Genomic DNA, 20,711 nt, shown 5'->3' with positions numbered 1-20,711 from the left:
TTGTTGTAGTCCTTGTATGGATACTCAAGTTTTTTAAGCAAAAGTAGGCAGAGTATTGTTTTTATTTTTTTTTTATTTTTTTTTTTTCAAATTCACTAAATACTTTGTAAGGCTTTACTGGTGATCAAATCAGTCTGACATGACTAAAATTGGGTAGGTTTCTAATTTGAATATTTGGCTTAGCCTAACCTAATTCATGCCATGTTTGAGCCAATCAATCGAGGTAGAAAAATGTGACATTGAGTATTGCTTTAGCAAATTTTTGTAGTGGACTCTTCTTAATCAGGGACTTCAGGGTTTTTATTATCTCTAATGTACTGCCACAGTGCCACCTTTTATTCTAGTTTAACTAATTGAAACAAGGGTTTTGTAATATAGTGTGATAATATTAACATGAATAATCTTTAATCTTTAAAGTGGTCTTAAATGCAGACTCTCACCTTTAGTAAACATGAATAATCATCTACTGTCTAGTCAGCTTCTGAGCATTGGTCCATCTCTTTTTGTTTTTTTGTTGGGCCATTAATCCGATACCATGTAGTACCCTCTCTTTGCCCGTTCTATTTTGATGGGCTCTTTGCCTCTTCTTATCTCTTAAATTGATTCTTAAAGAACTGGTTTTGGCCCACTTAAGATCATTGTAAGTTTAATGTTTGTGCTTATATAGATATACCATTTTTTATCTTGAAGAAAATTAAAATGAAAAAAGACAAAAGATGTACGAGTAGTGTTTTGCTAACCTTTCAAACTCTTTGGAAGTGACAGACTGATCTCACTGATGATAAGTATTGACTTGGATAGAAAATGGTTTTCTGCATTTTTTTGCTATATTTTGTAGATAACCTAAATATTCATATCCATATCCATATCCATCTAATTTTTCAGTTATGTGTTGAAATTGGATGCAGCAGAGTAATTGGCGTATCGCATTTACAGCTGATTTCTATAGAAATGAGGTTCTTACTGTGAAAGTAGCTGTTTACTTTACATTAATTAGGTAATCACCTATCCCATGTATAGACCTAGAAACCCTGTTGCTCTCAGTCTTTGTTAAAGTTTCTATATAAGAACCCTTTAATTATCATTATCCCTGCCTTTGAAGTGTTTGTTGAATAGTCAACAGGCATCCCCTGTTTTGGCCCTTGAAGCACTACTGCTTTAGTATGCGTCTCTTTTTGCATAAGCATTTTTTAATACATCCAGATTTAAGTGGTTGGATTGATTGAGAACTTAGATGATTGTGTAAGGGATAAGATGCTGAATGTATAGTTAGGCTAATTATTTAATAGAATTAATATGAGTGTGACAGAATGAGTAGAGCAGGCCTTTCGATTTTACTAATTTTAGACATAGAAAGTCAATATATGGTGATGTATTTATAGTGATTTTGGCTGCTTTAGAGTATTCCCCACCGTACTATCTACGGCCGTCAAAATTCTGGAACCACTCCCTTTCAATGGAATTATTGAAACTGGCTGCATAATTGTCAAGCATCAAGTACAGCTGGATCTTTCTTGTAATGTTCACAGCAGTAATAGTTTTTGTCACAATTTTCATAATACAGTCGGATGAACCGTAGAGCAAATAGCTACAAGTAGTATTTTGCACTTGTGACCGCCATTATTTTATAATTGATTGATCTATTAAACAAGTAGTTTCGTCATTTCGTAGGTTAGCTGTCGGAGCGTTGTCATTCTGTACGTTAGATGTGGAATTGGCAAATGGCAATAGGGAAAGTTGTGTGGTGGTTGAATAGGTGTGTGGTGTACTAGTGTGGTATGGTAGTTATGCAGTATGAAGTTGTAATCTGCTGCTATATTGGGGTAGCAAGTAATAAGGTTGTAGTTAGGGGCAGCTCTTTGAAAATTGAAAGATTGAGGATGAACAGACTACGATTGTGGACAAAGATGAATTATTGTTATTAGTAATATTATGTCCGTAAAATAGATTATTTATATGAATATAGTGGTGAGGATTTGGTTGCGACAAGTAATTTAGTTAAATAAGCAGTACTGTAATAAAGTGTATGAGCAGTGGGAATAGTAGTTCAATGAATATGTAGAGATGGATAACTATGGTTGCAGCTAAATTATTGTTAATTCTAGAGGGTGTAGGGCCTGGTCCTCGTAAAGCCATTTGTACTGTAAGTTGTAGATGAATGATGAGTCTAAGACCTTAACCTGATGATGATAACAAATCAATACCTAGGCTATTTATTTCAGCATTGATGCCTTTTTGTCACGAGTATTTAATACGAAGCATATTTGTAGAGGCCCCGAGAAAATAAGCACTTTGAATAATCATAGGTGATTGGTGATTGAGAAGAAAGAAAGGGTTCGAATAATTGAGTTAGGAGGAGTTGGACTGTATTTGTTTTTTTTCTTTTTAATTTTTGTTTGGGTGGGTAGGTGGTCGTGGAAGTGCCAACAATGGCCAACAACACCTATTTTATACGGAATACGAGTACATTTTATATTCGTCGGCCCTCATCCTTCATTCTAATCCGTCTTTTTCTCCTTTTTAAAAATTTATTTAATTTAAAATGCATAGCATGCCAAAAGCAAGTTCAACTGTTGTAATTATATCCTTGTTTTTTTCAAAAAAATAAAATATAATAAAAGCTAGCACCAAAATGGGACCATCGACTATAGTAATTTGGACTGTAACTAAGAATTTCGACGTCGGCTTATGTGTTGCACCCTGACATGCCCGTGCGCCCTTTTCTTTGTGTGTGGCCTAACTATTTAGATTTTGGAGCCATGCAACATGCAATATGCAATATGCAAAGCTGTCTTTTGTTTTTTCTTCCCCCTTTTCTCCCACACGTATTATTATTATTATTATTATTATTAGTGGTAGATAATACATATGATTAGTATTTTGTATTTTCGAAAATTAATAAGCTATGAGATTATGTATCTAACTAAAAATTTTACGATTATTAGTTTTAGTTAGTTACTAATGAGAGGCCTGATTGATTTTAATTTTGGAATTTGTTGAGGTGCAACCATCAAGGTTTGGCCGTATTTAGGACACCTGTCATGCAAACTTAGGACAAACTTTTTGTTACTATTGGATGAGAATTACTCATAAAGGATTTTTTGGTGGGAAATCCTGAAGCTGAAATAGATTGAACCATAACTGGTATGCTGTATGTAAGCTGGCATTCATCTACTCTATAAAAATTAAAGTTTTCTTTTGAACACAGAATACTATTCCCTTCCCATTAGTTGACGGAGACATTAGAAGAGAGAAAGAACGTTATTATTAGTATTATTATTAAGATTGATTTCATCATTAATTTATATCATCTAGTTCCTGTGTTTTTGTAGGTCTCTAGGTAGCTAGCTGTCTTTCAGACTTTCAGTGATGATAAGCGCCAACTTGGCAACTTATTATTAAAGGAACACTAAGTTCTAAGAGTTAAGACTACCATACTTATGATTAATTAATGAATTCCATCATTTATATTTATTTTAAATTTTCATATTAACGTTTTCTGTCTTACTATTACTACTCCTGTACTACTACTTTTACTTGATATTGACGCCTCTTAAGCCTTAACTTGTACTCGTAACTTTCTATGTTCAAACCTGGCGGTACCGCTGACTCAAACCAAACCATTCTTTGGTCAATGTTTTTGTTTAAGCAACTTATAATTTGTTCTATATGAACTACTCAACTACATAATTGTTCTTTTGGGTTCTTGCCTTTCTTCAAAGCAAATTGGTCAATTCACCCCCTCCATCCGTAACAGCAAAGGAAGAAAGATTATGAGAGTCGCTCTACCAATTATACTTGCCTATCTCGGCACCATTTTTAGATGTCAATTTTAATTTATAATTAAAAAAAGCTAATTGCTCTTACTTCCCTCAAAAATAACAAATATTTCCATTAGACTTTTTTATATTCAACTTTAATCATCAATAGGTCAAGTTTATTTTGAGACGAAATGATTAACAAAATTTGTCCCGATTCCATAATAAGTGTAACATATAAAGTACTGTAATAAAATCGGGAAGATGAGGGGTAACAAGTACTGTACTTCTTACTACAAATAGCCGACTTTTTATATTAGTATTAGTAGACTTTGTATTAGATGGAGATAACTAAAACTATCCTTATCTTGAACACAATTACCACCTTCTTAATAAATCAAAACAAACAGCATCAAAGCTAAAAAAGCAACAAGACTATAATACCCCACTGCTCCTGTCTAATATCTTTTGGCTCCTGTCTAGTATCAACTTATACAGAATGTTTCCTTTGTAACATTTTAGAGAATTCACACAATTCATAGTTTAAAGTTTTGCCTCTCTTCAAATTAAAATACATGCCCGAAATATCTACCTAGTCGAGTGGAGTGGACTAGTACTAAAGTGTATAGCTGTAACCCTTCAATTTTACCAGAAACTTCCTCCTTACCTTACCTCATCCTCTGCTTCCCCAGTTCCCCTACCCTTCTTTCTTTATATCTCCGCTTACTCAAACTCAAAACCCCATCTTCTTTCTTTCTTTCTTTTTTTCTTTCTTTTTCTCAAGAAAACAGAGCCATCATCTATGTCTATGTCTATGTCTATGGCTTCCTCTAAACTCCTCCTTGCATGCTTTGCGCTCTTCCTATCTCTTTCACAGGTCTCAGTAACGTCCCAACAATTACTCCCTTTAACCCACTCACTCTCCAAAACCCAATTCTCATCTGCCCACCACCTCTTGAAGTCTACCGCCACCATCTCAGCTGCTCGACACCGTCGCCATACAAACAAAAACAGAAGCCACCACCAACAAGTATCTCTTCCACTCACTCCCGGAAGCGATTACACGCTTACCTTCACCCTCAAATCCCAAACCCTCTCTGTTTATATGGACACTGGAAGTGATATGGTTTGGTTCCCTTGTTCTCCCTTTGAATGCATCCTCTGTGAAGGCAAGTACCCCCCTGGCTCCCTTTCCCCTCTCAACGTCTCCAAATCCTCTCTCCTCTCCTGCAAGTCTCCTGCTTGTTCTTCCGCTCACTCTTCCCTCTCCTCCTCTAACCTGTGTGCCATCGCTAAGTGTCCGCTAGATGAAATCGAAATCTCCGACTGTTCCAATTACAGTTGCCCCTCTTTCTACTACGCTTATGGAGATGGAAGCCTGATTGCTCAGTTACACAGTGAGACTCTACTTATGCCTTCCACCTCAAATAATAAGCCCTTGAATTTGAAGAATTTTACCTTTGGTTGTGCTCACTCTACTCTAGGTGAACCCGTCGGAGTTGCTGGCTTTGGCAGAGGATCTCTGTCTCTTCCAGCCCAATTAGCTAACTTATCCCCCGACTTGGGTAACCAATTTTCTTATTGTTTGGTTTCTCACTCCTTTGACTCCACCAAACTCAGACACCCAAGTCCCCTCATTCTCGGCAAATACAAGGAGACTGAAATTGATCAAGTTTCTGAATATGTCTACACTCCCATGTTGGAAAACCCCAAACATCCTTACTTCTACTCTGTTGGGTTGGAGGCAATATCTGTTGGAAGTCGACGGATTGAAGCACCGGAGAATTTGAGGAGAGTAGACAGACAGGGAAACGGGGGAGTTGTGGTGGATAGTGGGACCACGTACACCATGTTGCCAAGCAAGCTGTACAAGGCGGTGGCAGCAGAATTGGAAAGGCGAGCAGGAAAGGTGTTAAAGCGGGCAACGGAAACAGAGTCCATGACAGGATTGAGGCCCTGCTTTTATATGCATGGTGGAAAAGGGAGCTTGGGGGTGGGGGTAGTGATTCCGTCGTTGGCGTTGCATTTTGGGAGGAATTCGAGTGTGGTGCTCCCCAAGAGAAATTACTTTCACGAATTTATGGATGGTGGAGATGACAAGAAGAAGAGCAAGGGTAGGAAGGTGGGATGCTTGATGATGATGGACGCTGGAGAAGAAGAAGAGGAGGAGAGTGGGCCCGGCGCTACGCTCGGAAACTATCAACAGCAAGGTTTTGAGGTGGTTTACGACTTGGCGGAGCGCCGGGTGGGATTTGCCCGCAGGGAGTGTGCAACTTTGTGGAATAATTTGAACCAGCACTAACGTGTGCCTCGGGGAGTTGACTTTTTGTAGATGTGTCAACGCCAGTAAACTATTGGCCGCACGTGAAGCTTAAGCTCAAGGTTTAGCTTCAGATGAATGATGATGGATTTAATGAGTTTGCACTTTGCAGTATTGTAATTACTCACTACTCAGTCATTTTCGTTTGTGCAGATGGGTAAGTGGTTCCAATTTCCAATGGGTATTAATAGCATCATCAACAGGAAAGACGTGTTTGTATAGATTTTCTCTTTTCCTTGTAAATCAAGTATTGTAACTTTTGTAATTATCTTCTACAAGTAGTTTTAAATCTTCAGGTGTTACTCCCTGATTTATAATTTCTGTTTGTATTTTTTCACTATATTAAAAAAAGTGGATGAAATATATTTTTAAAAAGTTAAATGTACAATAGACAAAAGTTACAGAACAAAAAGTGGAAAAAAATATAAGGCAAATGAAAAATTTAAGGACAATTTAGGAATTTCAATGAATAAAGTTAAAAAAAATGAGGGTATAATGGTTTTTACATACTATCTAAAAGTAGAAATAGATTCAATATTTCGAGTCTTCAAAATAGGAAAACAGGAGCTATAAAGTATTATGGAGGTTGGACACTCAAAATTTCTATGAATTACCTTTTGGCTGTATTATTTGATTGACATTAAAAAGTATACCACAAACTTTCATATGTGGCTAGCCATAATTTTTTTTTAAAAAAAATCCTACGTCACAACTCCACCCCTCACCCTTAAACCCCTAAAATTCTTGCTTCTTCTCATCGACGATTCGACGCTGCTCGGTGCATCGCGCCACCAATTCCCGCCTGAATCTCTTCAGTCTTCTGGTAAGCCAATATGATTTTGCTCGGCGACTTTCAATTGATCACGTACAAATTTCTATGATTAATTTGATTTCGGGTTGATCAGAATGATAATTTTGATGGGAATTGTTTTTGGCTCTTAATTCACACTGATTGGTAATACGATGATACCTTTTCAAGTTTTTTGCGGGTATTGATTAATGTTATGTTCTGCTCTCGAATTGGTTTGTTCTTCTCCTTCTCCTCAATTCCTATATTTTTCAAAAATTAAACTTTATTTAACGTTCAAACAGTAGAGTTGAAATTAATTTATGAAAAAGGGTTACTCGGTCAGTAGGGGTTACTTGGTCAAAGTTACTGAAAGTATAAATGGAGGAATTTACAATTTATGGGAATTGCAAAATGTGGAAAGTTATTCACCCATGAACCATCCCACCCATTGGTCATTCACAATTTCTATTATTTAGACATTCACATATGGCAATCAAACACATGATTGTAATTCTTATGAATTAAATTTCCTTGCATTAAAAATTCTCAAAGGAAATCTATAATATTATTAAAACCCAAGGGATTAACATGTTGATGACATGTGTCATGTTTTGTCATCATAACATTAATGACATAGTGTCACATAGATGATGGCATGACAACACATTAGTATTTGGATTAGATTTGAACCATTACATCCCTTGAAATTCCCAACTTTTCATTACCACTATTCCGCAATTGATGTCACTTTATAGCTTAATTAATATTCATATATGAATTGTAACTTTTTATTAAGCATTATATGTAATTCACGCTTAATTGTCAAACAAATACTATTGCAACTCTTTGTGTATCCCCAACTAATTTTACCATTTTTATTTTATTATTTAAGCTTAAGGTATCGGTTTCAAAATATCATTTAAATTCAAGGTAATTTTTTCATTTTGTATTTAATCATAACTCAGGACATCGTCCGGGCCCCAAACTAGTTATTTCCTATATCTACCAACCGAGGCCTCAGATTATGGACTTGTTCTTCTACATCTGTTATAGTTCTACATCAACGATCTTTTTGTACACTTTAAAAATTTAATCTCCGTTGAACTTTTGACAAAATTAAATTCTTGATTTTCCATAAAAGAAATTCTCATTTATCTTCAAGTTTGATAAATAACTCTTAAAATTAATCTGAATTCGTGTTTTACAACCTTCCATTTTGACGATTATTGTATATTTCAAACTTCAAAAAGATAGATGTCGAGGTGTTTCTCATGAATCTCATGTGATCCCGAGATGCCATTAGGGGGGTTGCTATAGGCGACAATCGGGCATGTGTTTGCTTCTGGCATAAATTTCGATTTAGAAGCGTTAAGTCATAATCAAGCAAATGATAGTTTTGTTTTCATTCAAGTGTAATGACCCATTGTGTATTTTCCTCTTGTAGTAGGTTGGATTGTCATTGCTACAAACCAATTATTTTTGTGACAACTATTTTACACTTACAATGCCTTTAATTTAGAAGGTTTTTCCTCAAGCCTTGTAGTATTACTAGAGGTGATCAACTATGGTCCGCCCCGATCTAGCTTGAAAATAGGGTGGATTTGGGCAAGGCCAAAAACGCAATTTTAGCTCAAATCCCGAACTCGACTCGAAAAATGGCCGATTTTTTTTTTTAATTTTTTTTTGTGAATTTTGGTACGTGATATAATGTTAAGATCCGGCCTGATTTTATGATCACCTCTAAGTATTACTTATTTAAAAGTAAATTTTAAAGTGTGAGTAGAGTACGAGTGAAGAATAGTAAATGATATTTCTTTCCCTCTCAAATTCCTTACTTTTTAATAAAAATATTAACCATTATTTTTTCATATAATTTTTTTAATACTCTAAGCACCTTATTTATATTTTGTTTACATATTAAAATTAATTGATTAATCTAAAAATTATGTGTGAGTGAAAGAATAACATCAAATGAACATAGAAATGGAGTAGAATTAAAAATTGTGGGAAAGGGAGAGATGTGTAGCACGTTGTACAATTGTGTGAGTAATTAAAATCTGAAATTGAAATCGATCCATCCTTGTCCTTGATCTTTCATTCCTTCCTTCCCAAAATCAAACTGTCTTCCCACCTAAACTTAATAAATAAATAAAAGAAAAAGGGCTTCCTTTATTCCCCAGAATCTCGAATTCTCCGTCTCACCTTTGCAGATTACCGATTACGAAACAAGGTGTAATTCTGTAGCGGGGGTTTGATCATCGAATTTGTCGGATCCGGTTGTGATTGAAGATGAGCACGGGCGAACTTCTGAATATCGAACCTTTGGAGCTCAAGTTTGACCGTACAATTCATTCTTCTTTGTTTCTTTCTTAATTTTACAGATCTGTCATTTGTTTCTTCTTCTGATCTATTTCTTATTATGCAGTTGAGCTCAAGAAGCAGATCTGCTCTTCTCTTGATTTAACCAACAAGACCGATAGCTATGTAGCCTTCAAGGTTTTCTTTTCTCATTTCTTCTTCTTCTTCTTCTTCTTCAATTCTCGCATTTCATCAATTATGGTTCTTATGTATAATGTTTATTTAATTAGGTTAAAACCACGAATCCCAAGAAGTATTGCGTTCGTCCTAACACCGGCGTAGTTTTGCCCCGATCAACATGTCAAGTTGTAGGTAATTGAACAACATTTTTATTTTATTTGATTGATTATTGAGGGGTGTTCAATTTTTCTATTAATTAATTGGGTTTCTGTTAATATATACAGTTACTATGCAAGCACTGAAGGAGCCCCCTTCTGATATGCAATGCAAGGACAAATTTCTCCTTCAGAGTGTTATAGCTAACCACGGCACAACGGTTAAAGATATTACTCCAGAAATGGTAATTATATTTTCGATTAATAAGAATAAGCCTACCAACAATTTCATTTCCTTTCATGTTATGTGGCATTCGTGGCGGGCTACTTACTCGTGTGCTCTTCGTCCCCCAGTTTAGCAAGGAGGCTGGACATGTTGTCGAGGAGTGCAAATTGAGAGTGCTTTACGTTTCCCCACGCCAACCGCCTTCGCCAGTTCCTGAAGGCTCTGAAGAAGGCAATTCCCCTAGGGGTTCTGTTTCTGACAATGGTCATTTTAGTAATTCCGAGTCTGCTGTTGTAAGTAATTTCATTCTTTTTCTCTTTTTGTTCTCGTTGTTTCTTCACTTGTTGCTATTGATAATGGGTCTCTTACTTCAAATTCCAGGCATCAAGGACATTTGGTGAATCTCATGACAAACCTACAGAGGTAATATATTTTTCGTGTTAACATACTTTGTAACTGATTCACTTCACCAATTTTTTTTTATCAATCTGACATTGCTTTGCAAATTGAAATAATGTACTTTAGTTTAGGATTGTAATTGTATCAATCTCTATCACTCTATGTGCGTGCGTACATATACATAAACACACTGCCTGGCTTTATTGTGCTTGTAACTAGATGCTGGATAATTTTGCATCTTTGCTTCATAATTTGAGGCATTATATTAAAATTGTTATGTAAGGTTTAACTAGTTAGCTTCTAGGAAGTTGTTGATATAACTCTAAATCAATTTTGTGTCTTTGCTACACAACCCTCCTTTTTTCCCCACCCACTCAATTCTCAGTTAGGTTTGTCAAATAATACTTGCTCTGTTTTTGTTTACTTGCAAATTGCAATACTTCTCACTTCATGCTTGCCAATGCATTATTGCAATCACAAATATCTTTAATTACCAATATGCAAAATTTATAAAAATTTATTACTATGAAGGTATAAATTGAGATAATTCAAACATAATCCCACATGATTATGTTTTAATAAATCATCAAAGCTAGTCAAAATGAAGTATATGAATGGTGGAAAAGTCAAACTGTGCAAGAAAATAAAACGGAAGTATTTACAAATTTTTGTGCGTTTGTAAACGACCTATTTACAAATTTTCTTAATCGATTTTTATTTGGAGAGGGGGAGAAATGAGTCGCTAATATGTTGCTGATGTTTATGATTGGTTGGGTGTATGAATGGGAAGTAAAATGATCTATCTTTGTTATTATTGAACATTTTTTTTCTATTGAAACTCTCTGATTCTGTTTACATATTAGTTTCTCAATTTGAGATAAGATTTAACATTTGAGTTTAATACAGTTAATATGGGTCTGGTTTGACGGCTCAAATCTATTTGACATACCAACTCTATATCATGTCATTCGTATGCCTTTTTTAATCTCACTGGTTTGTCCTTTTTTATTTTTATTTTTTGTTTTGGGAGTACCTTAGGAGATAAGAGTGGGTTTACCAAGAATTATAGGAACTTCTTGCCTAGACTACTATGTGACGGGACAAAATAGAAAGGGAAAACTGAAAATTAAATAAAAAATATACGGCAAAGTTTAAATTACTTGTTCAACAAATAAATCTAAATTAATTAAAGCAATCAGCTTTTTGAGAATCTACGAGTTATATACTTCTTAAATCTTCTTTTTTTTTCAAATAAAAATTAACATCAACTCATATACTTCCTCCGTTTTTTAATACTTGCAACACACACTTTTTCGTTGTTTAAGAAAAGTGGGTCTCACATGTTTTAACACACTTAAAATGAGGTTGAGAGATTGTAAGAGTATAATAGCATGCTATTAGCTTTAAATAAGGGTATTAGTACAACTTTTACCACAAAATACTTTTCAATCATAGTGTGTTACAAGTACTGTGACATTTCTATTTTAGATAAGTGTTTGCAAGCATTAAATAATGGAGGAAGTATATTAGCTTCCACACATAATTGAAAAAGTTAGCACTTTAGCAGGGGAAAATAACTATGGATTGAACAAACTGAGTTCACTAAGAGAAAATAAAACACCCTTGATCTTAAACTTATTAAGAGAGAACAGAGTTCAAAGAGAAGGAATGGAGGATTCAATTCAGCTTAGAGGAATTGTTCAGCTGTTGTGGTGGTCCTGTGGACTAGTATGCCAATCTTTTATTGGAACAAAGAATCGAGAGGACAGAGATGAGAGAGAGAGAGAATGAGCCTAACCCTAACAAGCCGCTAAGGAAAGTGCCCTTTTCTTGGTGGGGATGCCCGTATAATTTAATTTATGTCCCCGATCCACATTCCAGCCATTTCTGCTAAAGTCATCCGTCCCTGAATATCTAAAGAGGGAGGGGCTATTAGGGTGTTCACTTTTCAATCTTATCCCTTTGACTGGGGGGTTTCTGGTGGATCTGAATTTGACATGGCTTGCTAAGTCTCTACCAAGTTTGTGATGCAATTGAAGCTCAAAAATTTGAAAAAAGTAGTGAGTTTTATGTATACTGCATTACTGCCTATGTTTTTTTGTCACCCCCCCCCCCCCCCCCCTCCCTCTTATGGTGATGGGTTGGGTGTTGGACCAGTATTAAATCATAACCTTCACCATGGAGTCATGAAATAGCTTTTAGTTCATACATTGTTTTTTTGATGGTTGTACGGGGTGAGGGTGTTCATTTGAATGGTGATCTGACTATGGCTTCAATAGGGTATTAGCATGAATAGCTTGGGGAAGAAATCCACTTCAACAAATATTAATGTCTTGGGTGTTTATGGATAGGGAAACAAGGGAAGTAATCAAGAAACGGAAATCAGTTTTTGTGTTCGGTTAACCAGGGAATGAAATTCAAATCTCTTAAATAATGTTTGTTACTCAGTACTAGATAATGGGTATATAAATCCTCAAAGGTTCTGCCACCATTTCTCATCTCTAAACACTCTCAAGTTACTCAACGTCTTTCATCGCTTTACCCAACCCTTCTGCTATCTTATTCATCCTTATGTTTGGCGCCTTCAACCAGTATCACCAAAATTTCACTAACGCCTTGAAGATTATGGGCTAAACTTGATTCTTTGGTGTTTGAAATTGGCTAAAATTTCCAAATCCGGAATTTGACTCTTAATTCCATCCCACGACATTAGACAAAAGGAAGTTAGCGGAATATTGAATCTTTCTTTGTGGGGATTGGAAGCATGTTTTACGTTAAGGGATGATTTGTTGGTCGTATTTCCGGTAGTCTGGTATTGATGAAGTACAAGGTGGTGGCCATGGTGGTTTATTCTGGTTTGGGTTGTTATTGTGGTTTGTGATTTTATATCTTTGATGATGGGTTTTGTTGAAGTTGATATGGGTTATAGATATGCTATAGCACCTAAAGGGTGTCATATGTAGGTCGGGGGAGGTTGTGTTTGTCAGTAATGGTGGAAGTATGTGTGGTTGTGGTTGCAAGTAGTTGTTGTGGATTTTCAAAAGCTGAAAAATGTTAAATTAATCACTTCTGAAGGGAAACAGATAAACAGCCAAACAGGGGAGATGTTTCCTTTTCCCTTTTTATGAAATTTTCCAACCAAATTGTTCTTTAATTTTATGACATATTACTCACAAGGCTACATCTTAGAAATTAGGTCTTTGGGGGTTTCGATGTAAACCTTTTCTCCTTTCCTTAGAACATGATTTATAGTTTGCAGTATAGCCCCTTTGTATTCTTTGTGATGTTAGTTGTCCATCTCTGTATGTAAATGAGTGCAAATGAAGTTATTAGATTGCTTGTTTCATTTCTCCTGGCCTGTTTTATTCGAATCTTGTCAGCTTCATAATAATGTATGCATTGTGAATTCTCTTTAAAATGTGAACACTATTTCAGGCAAAAGCTCTTATTGCAAAGCTGACCGAGGAGAAAAATTCTGCAATTCATCATAATAACAAACTCCGACAGGAATTGGTGAGAGCTTTACTGGTTGTCTAATTTGTTTACCACTTTCTTTCATAAAGTTGGCCAAGCAGCTTTCAAAATTTTGGTACATGTCAATTTTCTGCATGAGGTTGAGACATTCTGTGAGATCTAGCTGAAATCTCTTACCAAAAATTCTGTTACTTATTATAAAAGCTATGCCTTTAACTCTTTTAGACGTCTAGCTGACTTTGTTTGGTTTAGTGGACATATTGCTTCATCAATTTAATTTATTTAGCAACTTTTGAGAGGCTTTTATGGTTCTGAAATTTATGTTTTTATGGAAAAAATGGGTGATATATTTTGTGAGCATTTTTAATTTAATTCTGTAATAAAGAATTGGTGTATCTCTACATTTAGTTTATTTAGTGTCGTTGTGAATTGTGATGTGGTTGAATCAGTGTTCCTGCCCATCATGCATCCATGCCTGCATTAACTGGTTGAATCAGAATATTTAGTTTTCTTATTCATAAGGGGGTAGAGCCCACCAACACCAGAGGCCCAGAGCTGAGAGGATGGATGGTGGTGAGCTAAATTGTGACATATGACAATCACCCTCTCATTACATATAATAGCTTCTGACAAGGTCAAAATGTCAATGATCTGTACTAGGCTGAAAAAGAATATTGAATTTGGCATGTCAATAGTTCTCTTGTCCATATGATATTCTTGCTGGACTTCCAACTCTCCATGTTCACTCTTTTTCTTACCTATCATAAAAGGAAAAAAGAAAAGAGAGATGACTCTTGCTGGAGTTGTAACTCTAATCTCTCTTGATTGGTTTTGATGTAGTTTTAGGAAAATCTTGGTGCCTTTCATTTTTTAATACTAGTATATATGTAGTACTTCAATACTTTGTAGTATTTCTTTATGTGCTGCTTATACAAATTCCTATGCTAATACAACAATATGCAGGAGCTTTTGAGGCGAGAAGCTAGCAAAAGCCAAGGTGGAGTTTCATTTATGCTTGTGATATTAATCGGTTTGATTGGAGTAATTTTGGGTTATATCATGAAGAAGGCATGAGGAAGCTAGGAATGCCGGTTACCTTTTATCCCGTTACTGTTACTGTATTATTTACACCAGTAATTAGAGAAACGGAAACAGGTGATGGTGCTAGCTATCTATGCAGAAGGGAAAAAGGTTGTTTAGGCAGTGTTCATGTGTTTGTAGTTAACTGATTCACTAGTATTGATGGAACTTATTGAGATTTTTTTGTTCCTGGGTTTGAGACCATTGATGTTTTTGTTGCAACATCATTCTTTGCTAATTTAACAACTCTGTACTATTCCTTTTTTAGCCTTTTGGTTCACCATAACAGCTTAGTCAGTCATATTTGTGTACGTACGAAGAGTTACCTGTTACGTGCTGTATCTAGAGGAATGTTTACCCCTCGTTATGTATTTAATCTTACGAATTTTGTGCATGAAATCAAGATTCAGCTGTTTTTCCTTTATTATAAATAGGGTTACATTTCTTCCTTTTATATTATTTTTTCATAATATTAATCTGCAAAATACATATAGCTTTCAAGCTATGGCTTTGGACCAAATTAAAACAAAGAATTATGTATAAATTCGTGAGAAGAAGGGGATAAACTCATACAAGAGGAATTTACTAAAATCACCTATTACTACGTATTAGTTTTAGCTATGATCTCCTGCTTATGCCTGTGTACTGCCTTATGATCAATCTTGATATCAATACTAGTCTCAACTAACAAGCAAGGCTATGGACTTGTTTTCATCAGCTGAAACAAGGAGATCTGGTTTGATTTTAATAAGGTCAGGTCTGGTCTGATCTAATAATTTGACTAAACTTTGACCACATTTCAATACTAATCTATAAAGAAAAACATTATCAAAATGGATCTTGTTAGATTTTTCAAATATGTAATTTTCATAATTTTTTGTAATACGCAATTAATGATGTTTAACAATAAGTAAATGATAATTAAAAGATCTGATCTGGTATGATCTGAATGTTTCTGGTCTGATTTGAATTTATTAATGAATAAGTAATAAGTATCTGAAACAAGTATGTGCACCAAGTTTAGGAGTGTGATCGATCTTAGTATCAACCGTAGTGTTTTACTCCCTTCGTCCCCAAAATTTCGACTCTTTTGGGTTGATTTTGCGGTTATTAAGAAACTTAAATAAAAAGAAATAAAAACATATTGAAAAGATAAATTTACATGGGGTTTGTAAAAAAGTAGACAGATGAAGTATTAAAAATACATGAAAAAACAAAATTTTATATGGGGAAGCTAATTTTGCACAAATATTATTGTAAATTGGTGGGTATTTTAATGTAAATGGGTCGATTATTTTGAGACTAAAATTAGGCCAAAATGGTCGAAGTTTTGGGGACGGAGGGAGTACATTGCTTGGTACAGTAACTTAGTACAATCTACTAGCTAGCCAGCTATGTAGGTCTGTTTGAGAATATAGGGGGTTAGAATGACCTCAAAATCATAAGATAAATTCCCTACTTATTCTTCCAAACTTGCTTGACTTAATATTTAGTGTTGATGGGTTGGATTCATCTAGGGATTCTAAGGTGATTTTGACTGGTTTCACTTGTGTTGTACTATAGAGTTATCCAAGTTATTGAAAAAAGCTTCACGGGTTTGTTTGTTTGTTTTTTAATTTTCAAATTAATAATTTGAGTTAAACAAAATATTTTCTCAGTTTTTTATAGTTGTAATAGTTTGACTTTTACACTATTCATGTAGCTCACTTTGACTAGCTTTAATGATTTATATTTAAGTAAAAATATAGTCATGTGGGGTTTTGTTAGATTCATCTCGACTTATATAATTTAATATCTAAGGTTTATAATTTTTACATATTGGTAACTAAAGATATTAACGATTGAAAACATGCCTCGACAAGCGTGAAAAGAGAAGTGTTGCAACTATTAAAAAAAAAAAATAGAGGTAGTAGTTTTTTTTAATGCTAAAGTCTATTTAATTTGCCATAAGCACATACTAATTGTTTCTAATATTGCCATTTAAATATTTTTCTTTTTTTTTTTGGTGCACTTTAAAATATTTAAATATGCTACAGCTACTTAGCTATGGCTAATAGTCGTATGTCAATTTGTCAATTGAAAAGACTATCTTCTAAACCTTAACTTTAAAAATTTTAATTGAGATCATTTTAAAAATTAAAAAAAAAAAAAAAAGTATCTTTACATATAAGCTTGGGGAAAAAGAAACCGAAAGACCGTCGTTAAAAAAAAAGTTGTGTAGAAGCTTCTCCAGGCTACTTCCACTATCCCAGAAACACATAGAAGCAGTTGGTAAGTGTGTAGAAGCTTCGATATAATTCTTGGTTGTTCTAATCCACCGCCTATCTGTTGGCTATATAGACCACACTCCACAGTCACTCTCCAAATCAATTGTTGCATAATACGGTACTACCCACAAATCATCCTCTCTTATCTAATACTACTCCGTACCATTCTAATTTAGTCATGGCGTCTTTGGCTCTCCGACGACTCGCCGGTAGGAACTTAGTCTCCGGCAACATTTTCCGACCACTTTCCGGGAGTCGGTCCTTTAATACCAATGCTCAGATGGCCAGGGTTAATCACGATCACGACCTTGAAGATAGCTCTGACCGTGCTCCTGTCTCACGCCGTCGTGACTTTCCTGCTTCATTTTTCTCAGGTATCTGTCTTTCTCACTTTGATTTTCTTTTTAAGTTAAAAATGAAAACTGACAATCGGAAAATGGTACATCACATTGCAGATGTTTTAGATCCTTTCGCGCCAACAAGGAGTGTGGGGCAGCTGATGAACCTGATGGATCAGTTGATGGAGAATCCATTCAGAGGCATTGGAAGTGGAGGAGCTGTCAGAAGAGGTTGGGATGTTCGGGAAGACGAAGAAGCTCTTCAATTGAAGGTTGATATGCCTGGTTTGGCCAAAGAAGATGTCAAGGTTTCTGTGGAAGATAACACTCTCATCATCAAAGGTGAGGCCGAGAAAGAGACAGAGGAAGAAGAGCAGCGTCGGAGGTACTCAAGCAGGATTGAATTGACTCCAAACCTCTACAAGATTGATGCTATCAAGGCTGAGATGAAGAATGGTGTGCTCAAAGTTATTGTTCCTAAGCTCAAGGAAGAAGAGAAGAAGGATGTTTTCAATGTTATGGTTGATTAATGTGTTGGCTAGACCTAGTGTTATGAGCTACTAATATCGTCTAGTCTTGTTAAAGGTTGATTTTTGGTACTTTATGTAATCCTCCTCTAGTTTGTTCCCAATAAATTCAATAATCCATGTTAATAGATTGCTATCAAACTTTTACTTTAATCAATGTAAATCATTTTTTTTTTAATTTTTTTCAAGCATGAGATTATTATTATTAATTTTTTTTTTCAAGTTATTTTTCATAGGTTAATTTTTTCTTGACAAAGTATAACTAGGGCTGAGCAAACTACCCGAAAAATTAATTCGTAATTATTTCGAAAATTAAGGTATTCGATTCGATAACTATAACAGTTTGGGTATTCGTTTCGATAATTTGTTATCGGGTATGGTTATTGGGTATCATTTTAAATTAACGGTTATTCGATTTGATCCGATAAGCATTTTTTTTGCTTTTTTTTTCCTACTTAAATCTAAACTCTTATTTTACTTCATAAATAATTACTCATAAAATCAATGATTAGTAATATTATTAATAATTTGGTTAAAATTATGTGATATTGTTGTTAATTAGTGGTAAATTATATCATAATAACTACATAATTAAGTTTAATTATTATTATTGGATATCTTATTGGATACCCGATAATCGATCCGAAAATTCGGGTATCTGAATTTATCGGTGCGGGTTATGGAAATAACTTTTAGGAATTTTGGTTATCAGGTACCCGAACCGTTAGTACTAACGGTACGAGTACCCGTCCCATGCTCACCCCTAGTATAACCATTAAATATTTACGAACTTGATAATATTACACATTGATGTATTTTATGTTACTCCGTTTTTAAATGCTTGTTTCACATTTTATTTCTGTCCGTTTTTAAGTCCTCGTTCAATTTCCTTATTTGGAAATTTTTTATAATATTTAATTCATTTATCTCAATTAGTGGAACTAATATAAATCATATTTTATTAATTTCATAATTTCTCCTCCAATTCTCTTACTCCTTTCGTTTTCTTTAAATGCATCACTTGCATTTACACAGAGTTTTAGGAAAGTTATTTGCTTTAATATTATATTGTGTAAGTAGGTGATTAATTTATTTTGATAAAAGTACAATGTGGGTCATGAAATAGATAGTACTCCCTCCATTTTTTTTTTATTTGCATCACTTTCCTTTTATAGATGTTTTTTTTTTTTTTTTTTTTTTTTTTTTTTTTTTTTTTTTTTTTGCATCACTTCTATACATAGTAATTTTATACCATTTTTTATTAATTCTCTCTCTTACTTTAAAGAAACACCACTCAAATAAGTTATCATTTCTCTTTCTCATGGTCCCCACTACTCTCTCTCACATACTTTCACTTTCATGGTCCTCACATTACTTTTACCATAATAAATTATTCATCCACTCACATTATTATATTATACCAAATTCACTCTTTTAAAACTCCGTGCAAAAAAAGGAACGGAGTATGTGAGAAAGATTGATTTATATAATTATATAAGTAGGGATCATGAAAGAGAGATGCTAAAATATTTTGTGTGGGGTATTATAAAAGAAAGAGAAATAATAAAATATAGTTTAAAGTTATCAAAGATAGAAATGATACATTTAAAAAAAAAAAAAAAAACACCTCAAAATAAAAAGTGATGTATTTATTAAAAAAAAAAACAGAGGGAGTATTTTATTACTTTCTTCATTTTCTCTTAAAACTCCACGCATGAAAAAATAAAGTAACCATTTAAAAACAGAGTGAGTATAACATAACCCAAAATATTAAATCTTGTAGTTTTTGAATACTAATGTAACTTAATTTCGAGATAGCCACAAATTAAACTAAAACTTATTGTTAGAATTTTATAAACCTATTGGGCTATTGGTAGTATGATTGGGTAGTTTAATTATAATTGCAAACCAAAATTTATGACCTTGAGGGATATACTAGATGCTACTCCATTCACTTCATTTTTGAGAAAAAATGAAATAAAAAATTCTTTATAATGGTCCAAAAAGTAGGGATTATAGCTTTTATTTTTGAAATTTTTTTGACTATTTCTGTTTCAGAAATTATGGAGGTTATGGAATTTTCTTGGGATTTACAACTCGTTAAAATGGACGGATTTATGAATTATAGCCTTCAAATTTAGATATTAGAGATCGTTTTTAAACCCAACAAAGTTAAGCAATTAGGTTCTTTCTAGCACCTTATAATAGAACCTTGGGATATAAAGTTAGTAATTAGAATCATCTCTTGGAGTTGTTGACAACCAATAATGTAACATTATTAACCATAAAATAAATTAATAAAACCAATTTTGATGTCGAAACTTTTATAAACATATTGATCAATCTATTATGGTTCAAAATTATTTTTATTTTTATGATCTTGAAGTTACTCTGTATATTCATTTTTGAAAAAACAAATTCTTATAATTGGTCCAAAAATGTGGATAACCGTTCATATTGATAATTTTTTTACTTTTTTTATGTCTAGAAAAGAAAATAATGAGGTCACAAATTTAGGTGATTAGAACTATTAAGTTTGTTTGTTGTGTACTTGATTAAATATTACGGAGGAGATTGACATTAAATAGGAGTGTATATAGAGATGGAAATGGATGGGAGGTGGGTCGGGTGATGCTTCATCCGCCTCCATTCACCAACGATCACTCCGTCACCTGATCCATCGATCACCTAATTTTCCTTCATTCACATCCGATTCATCCATCATCCATCGGGTGGATCGGGTGATAATTCGGGTGAAATAAATATATAAATACAACTTTACACTTTCATAATTAAAATCAAGATTTGGAAAAAAAAAAAATGATCAATTTATTAAAACTTTGATACATCCTTCTAATACTTGTTCCTTTTTACTAAATTGAAAACACATGTTAATTCC

At 34.1% G+C, this 20,711-nt stretch overlaps 2 protein-coding genes and 1 pseudogene across 3 annotated transcripts; all 3 read left to right on the top strand.

Annotated features, from left to right (window-relative positions):
* Nucleotides 1-4,465: 4,465 nt before the first annotated feature.
* Nucleotides 4,466-6,452, top strand: LOC145568003 (putative aspartyl protease At4g16563 pseudogene; annotated as a pseudogene). The gene is made up of 2 exons (XR_014095762.1): nt 4,466-6,140; nt 6,232-6,452. The product of XR_014095762.1 is annotated as a putative aspartyl protease At4g16563 pseudogene (transcript).
* Nucleotides 6,453-8,923: 2,471 nt separating this feature from the next.
* LOC145569519 (vesicle-associated protein 1-1-like) lies at nt 8,924-14,947 on the top strand. Its single transcript, XM_081628858.1, has 8 exons — nt 8,924-9,209; nt 9,294-9,364; nt 9,457-9,538; nt 9,631-9,746; nt 9,856-10,020; nt 10,109-10,150; nt 13,562-13,639; nt 14,564-14,947. Exons 1-8 carry the CDS (start codon nt 9,158-9,160, stop codon nt 14,672-14,674), a joined length of 717 nt encoding a protein of 238 aa, XP_081484984.1. The 5' UTR covers nt 8,924-9,157; the 3' UTR covers nt 14,675-14,947.
* A 2,163-nt stretch (nt 14,948-17,110) lies between these two features.
* On the top strand, nt 17,111-17,848 carry LOC145569518 (small heat shock protein, chloroplastic-like). The gene is made up of 2 exons (XM_081628857.1): nt 17,111-17,321; nt 17,403-17,848. Exons 1-2 carry the CDS (start codon nt 17,126-17,128, stop codon nt 17,813-17,815), a joined length of 609 nt encoding a protein of 202 aa, XP_081484983.1. The 5' UTR covers nt 17,111-17,125; the 3' UTR covers nt 17,816-17,848.
* The last annotated feature ends 2,863 nt before the right edge of the window (nt 17,849-20,711 follow it).

The sequence above is a fragment of the Chenopodium album genome, chromosome 11, assembly GCF_948465745.1.
Source record: "Chenopodium album chromosome 11, dcCheAlbu1.1, whole genome shotgun sequence".
NCBI lineage: Eukaryota > Viridiplantae > Streptophyta > Magnoliopsida > Caryophyllales > Amaranthaceae > Chenopodium > Chenopodium album.
This window is presented reverse-complemented; position numbering and strand designations above follow the sequence as displayed.

What these genes read in the sequence shown, in the direction of transcription:
- LOC145569519 (XM_081628858.1), top strand. Translation starts at nt 9,158, where the DNA reads ATGAGCACGGGCGAACTTCTGAATATCGAACCTTTGGAGCTCAAGTTT. An exon ending in ATCAACATGTCAAGTTGTAG is followed by an intron (nt 9,539 to 9,630) that starts GTAATTGAACAA and finishes TAATATATACAG; the next exon opens with TTACTATGCAAGCACTGAAG. An exon ending in ACAAACTCCGACAGGAATTG is followed by an intron (nt 13,640 to 14,563) that starts GTGAGAGCTTTA and finishes AACAATATGCAG; the next exon opens with GAGCTTTTGAGGCGAGAAGC.
- LOC145569518 (XM_081628857.1), top strand. Translation starts at nt 17,126, where the DNA reads ATGGCGTCTTTGGCTCTCCGACGACTCGCCGGTAGGAACTTAGTCTCC. An exon ending in TCCTGCTTCATTTTTCTCAG is followed by an intron (nt 17,322 to 17,402) that starts GTATCTGTCTTT and finishes ATCACATTGCAG; the next exon opens with ATGTTTTAGATCCTTTCGCG.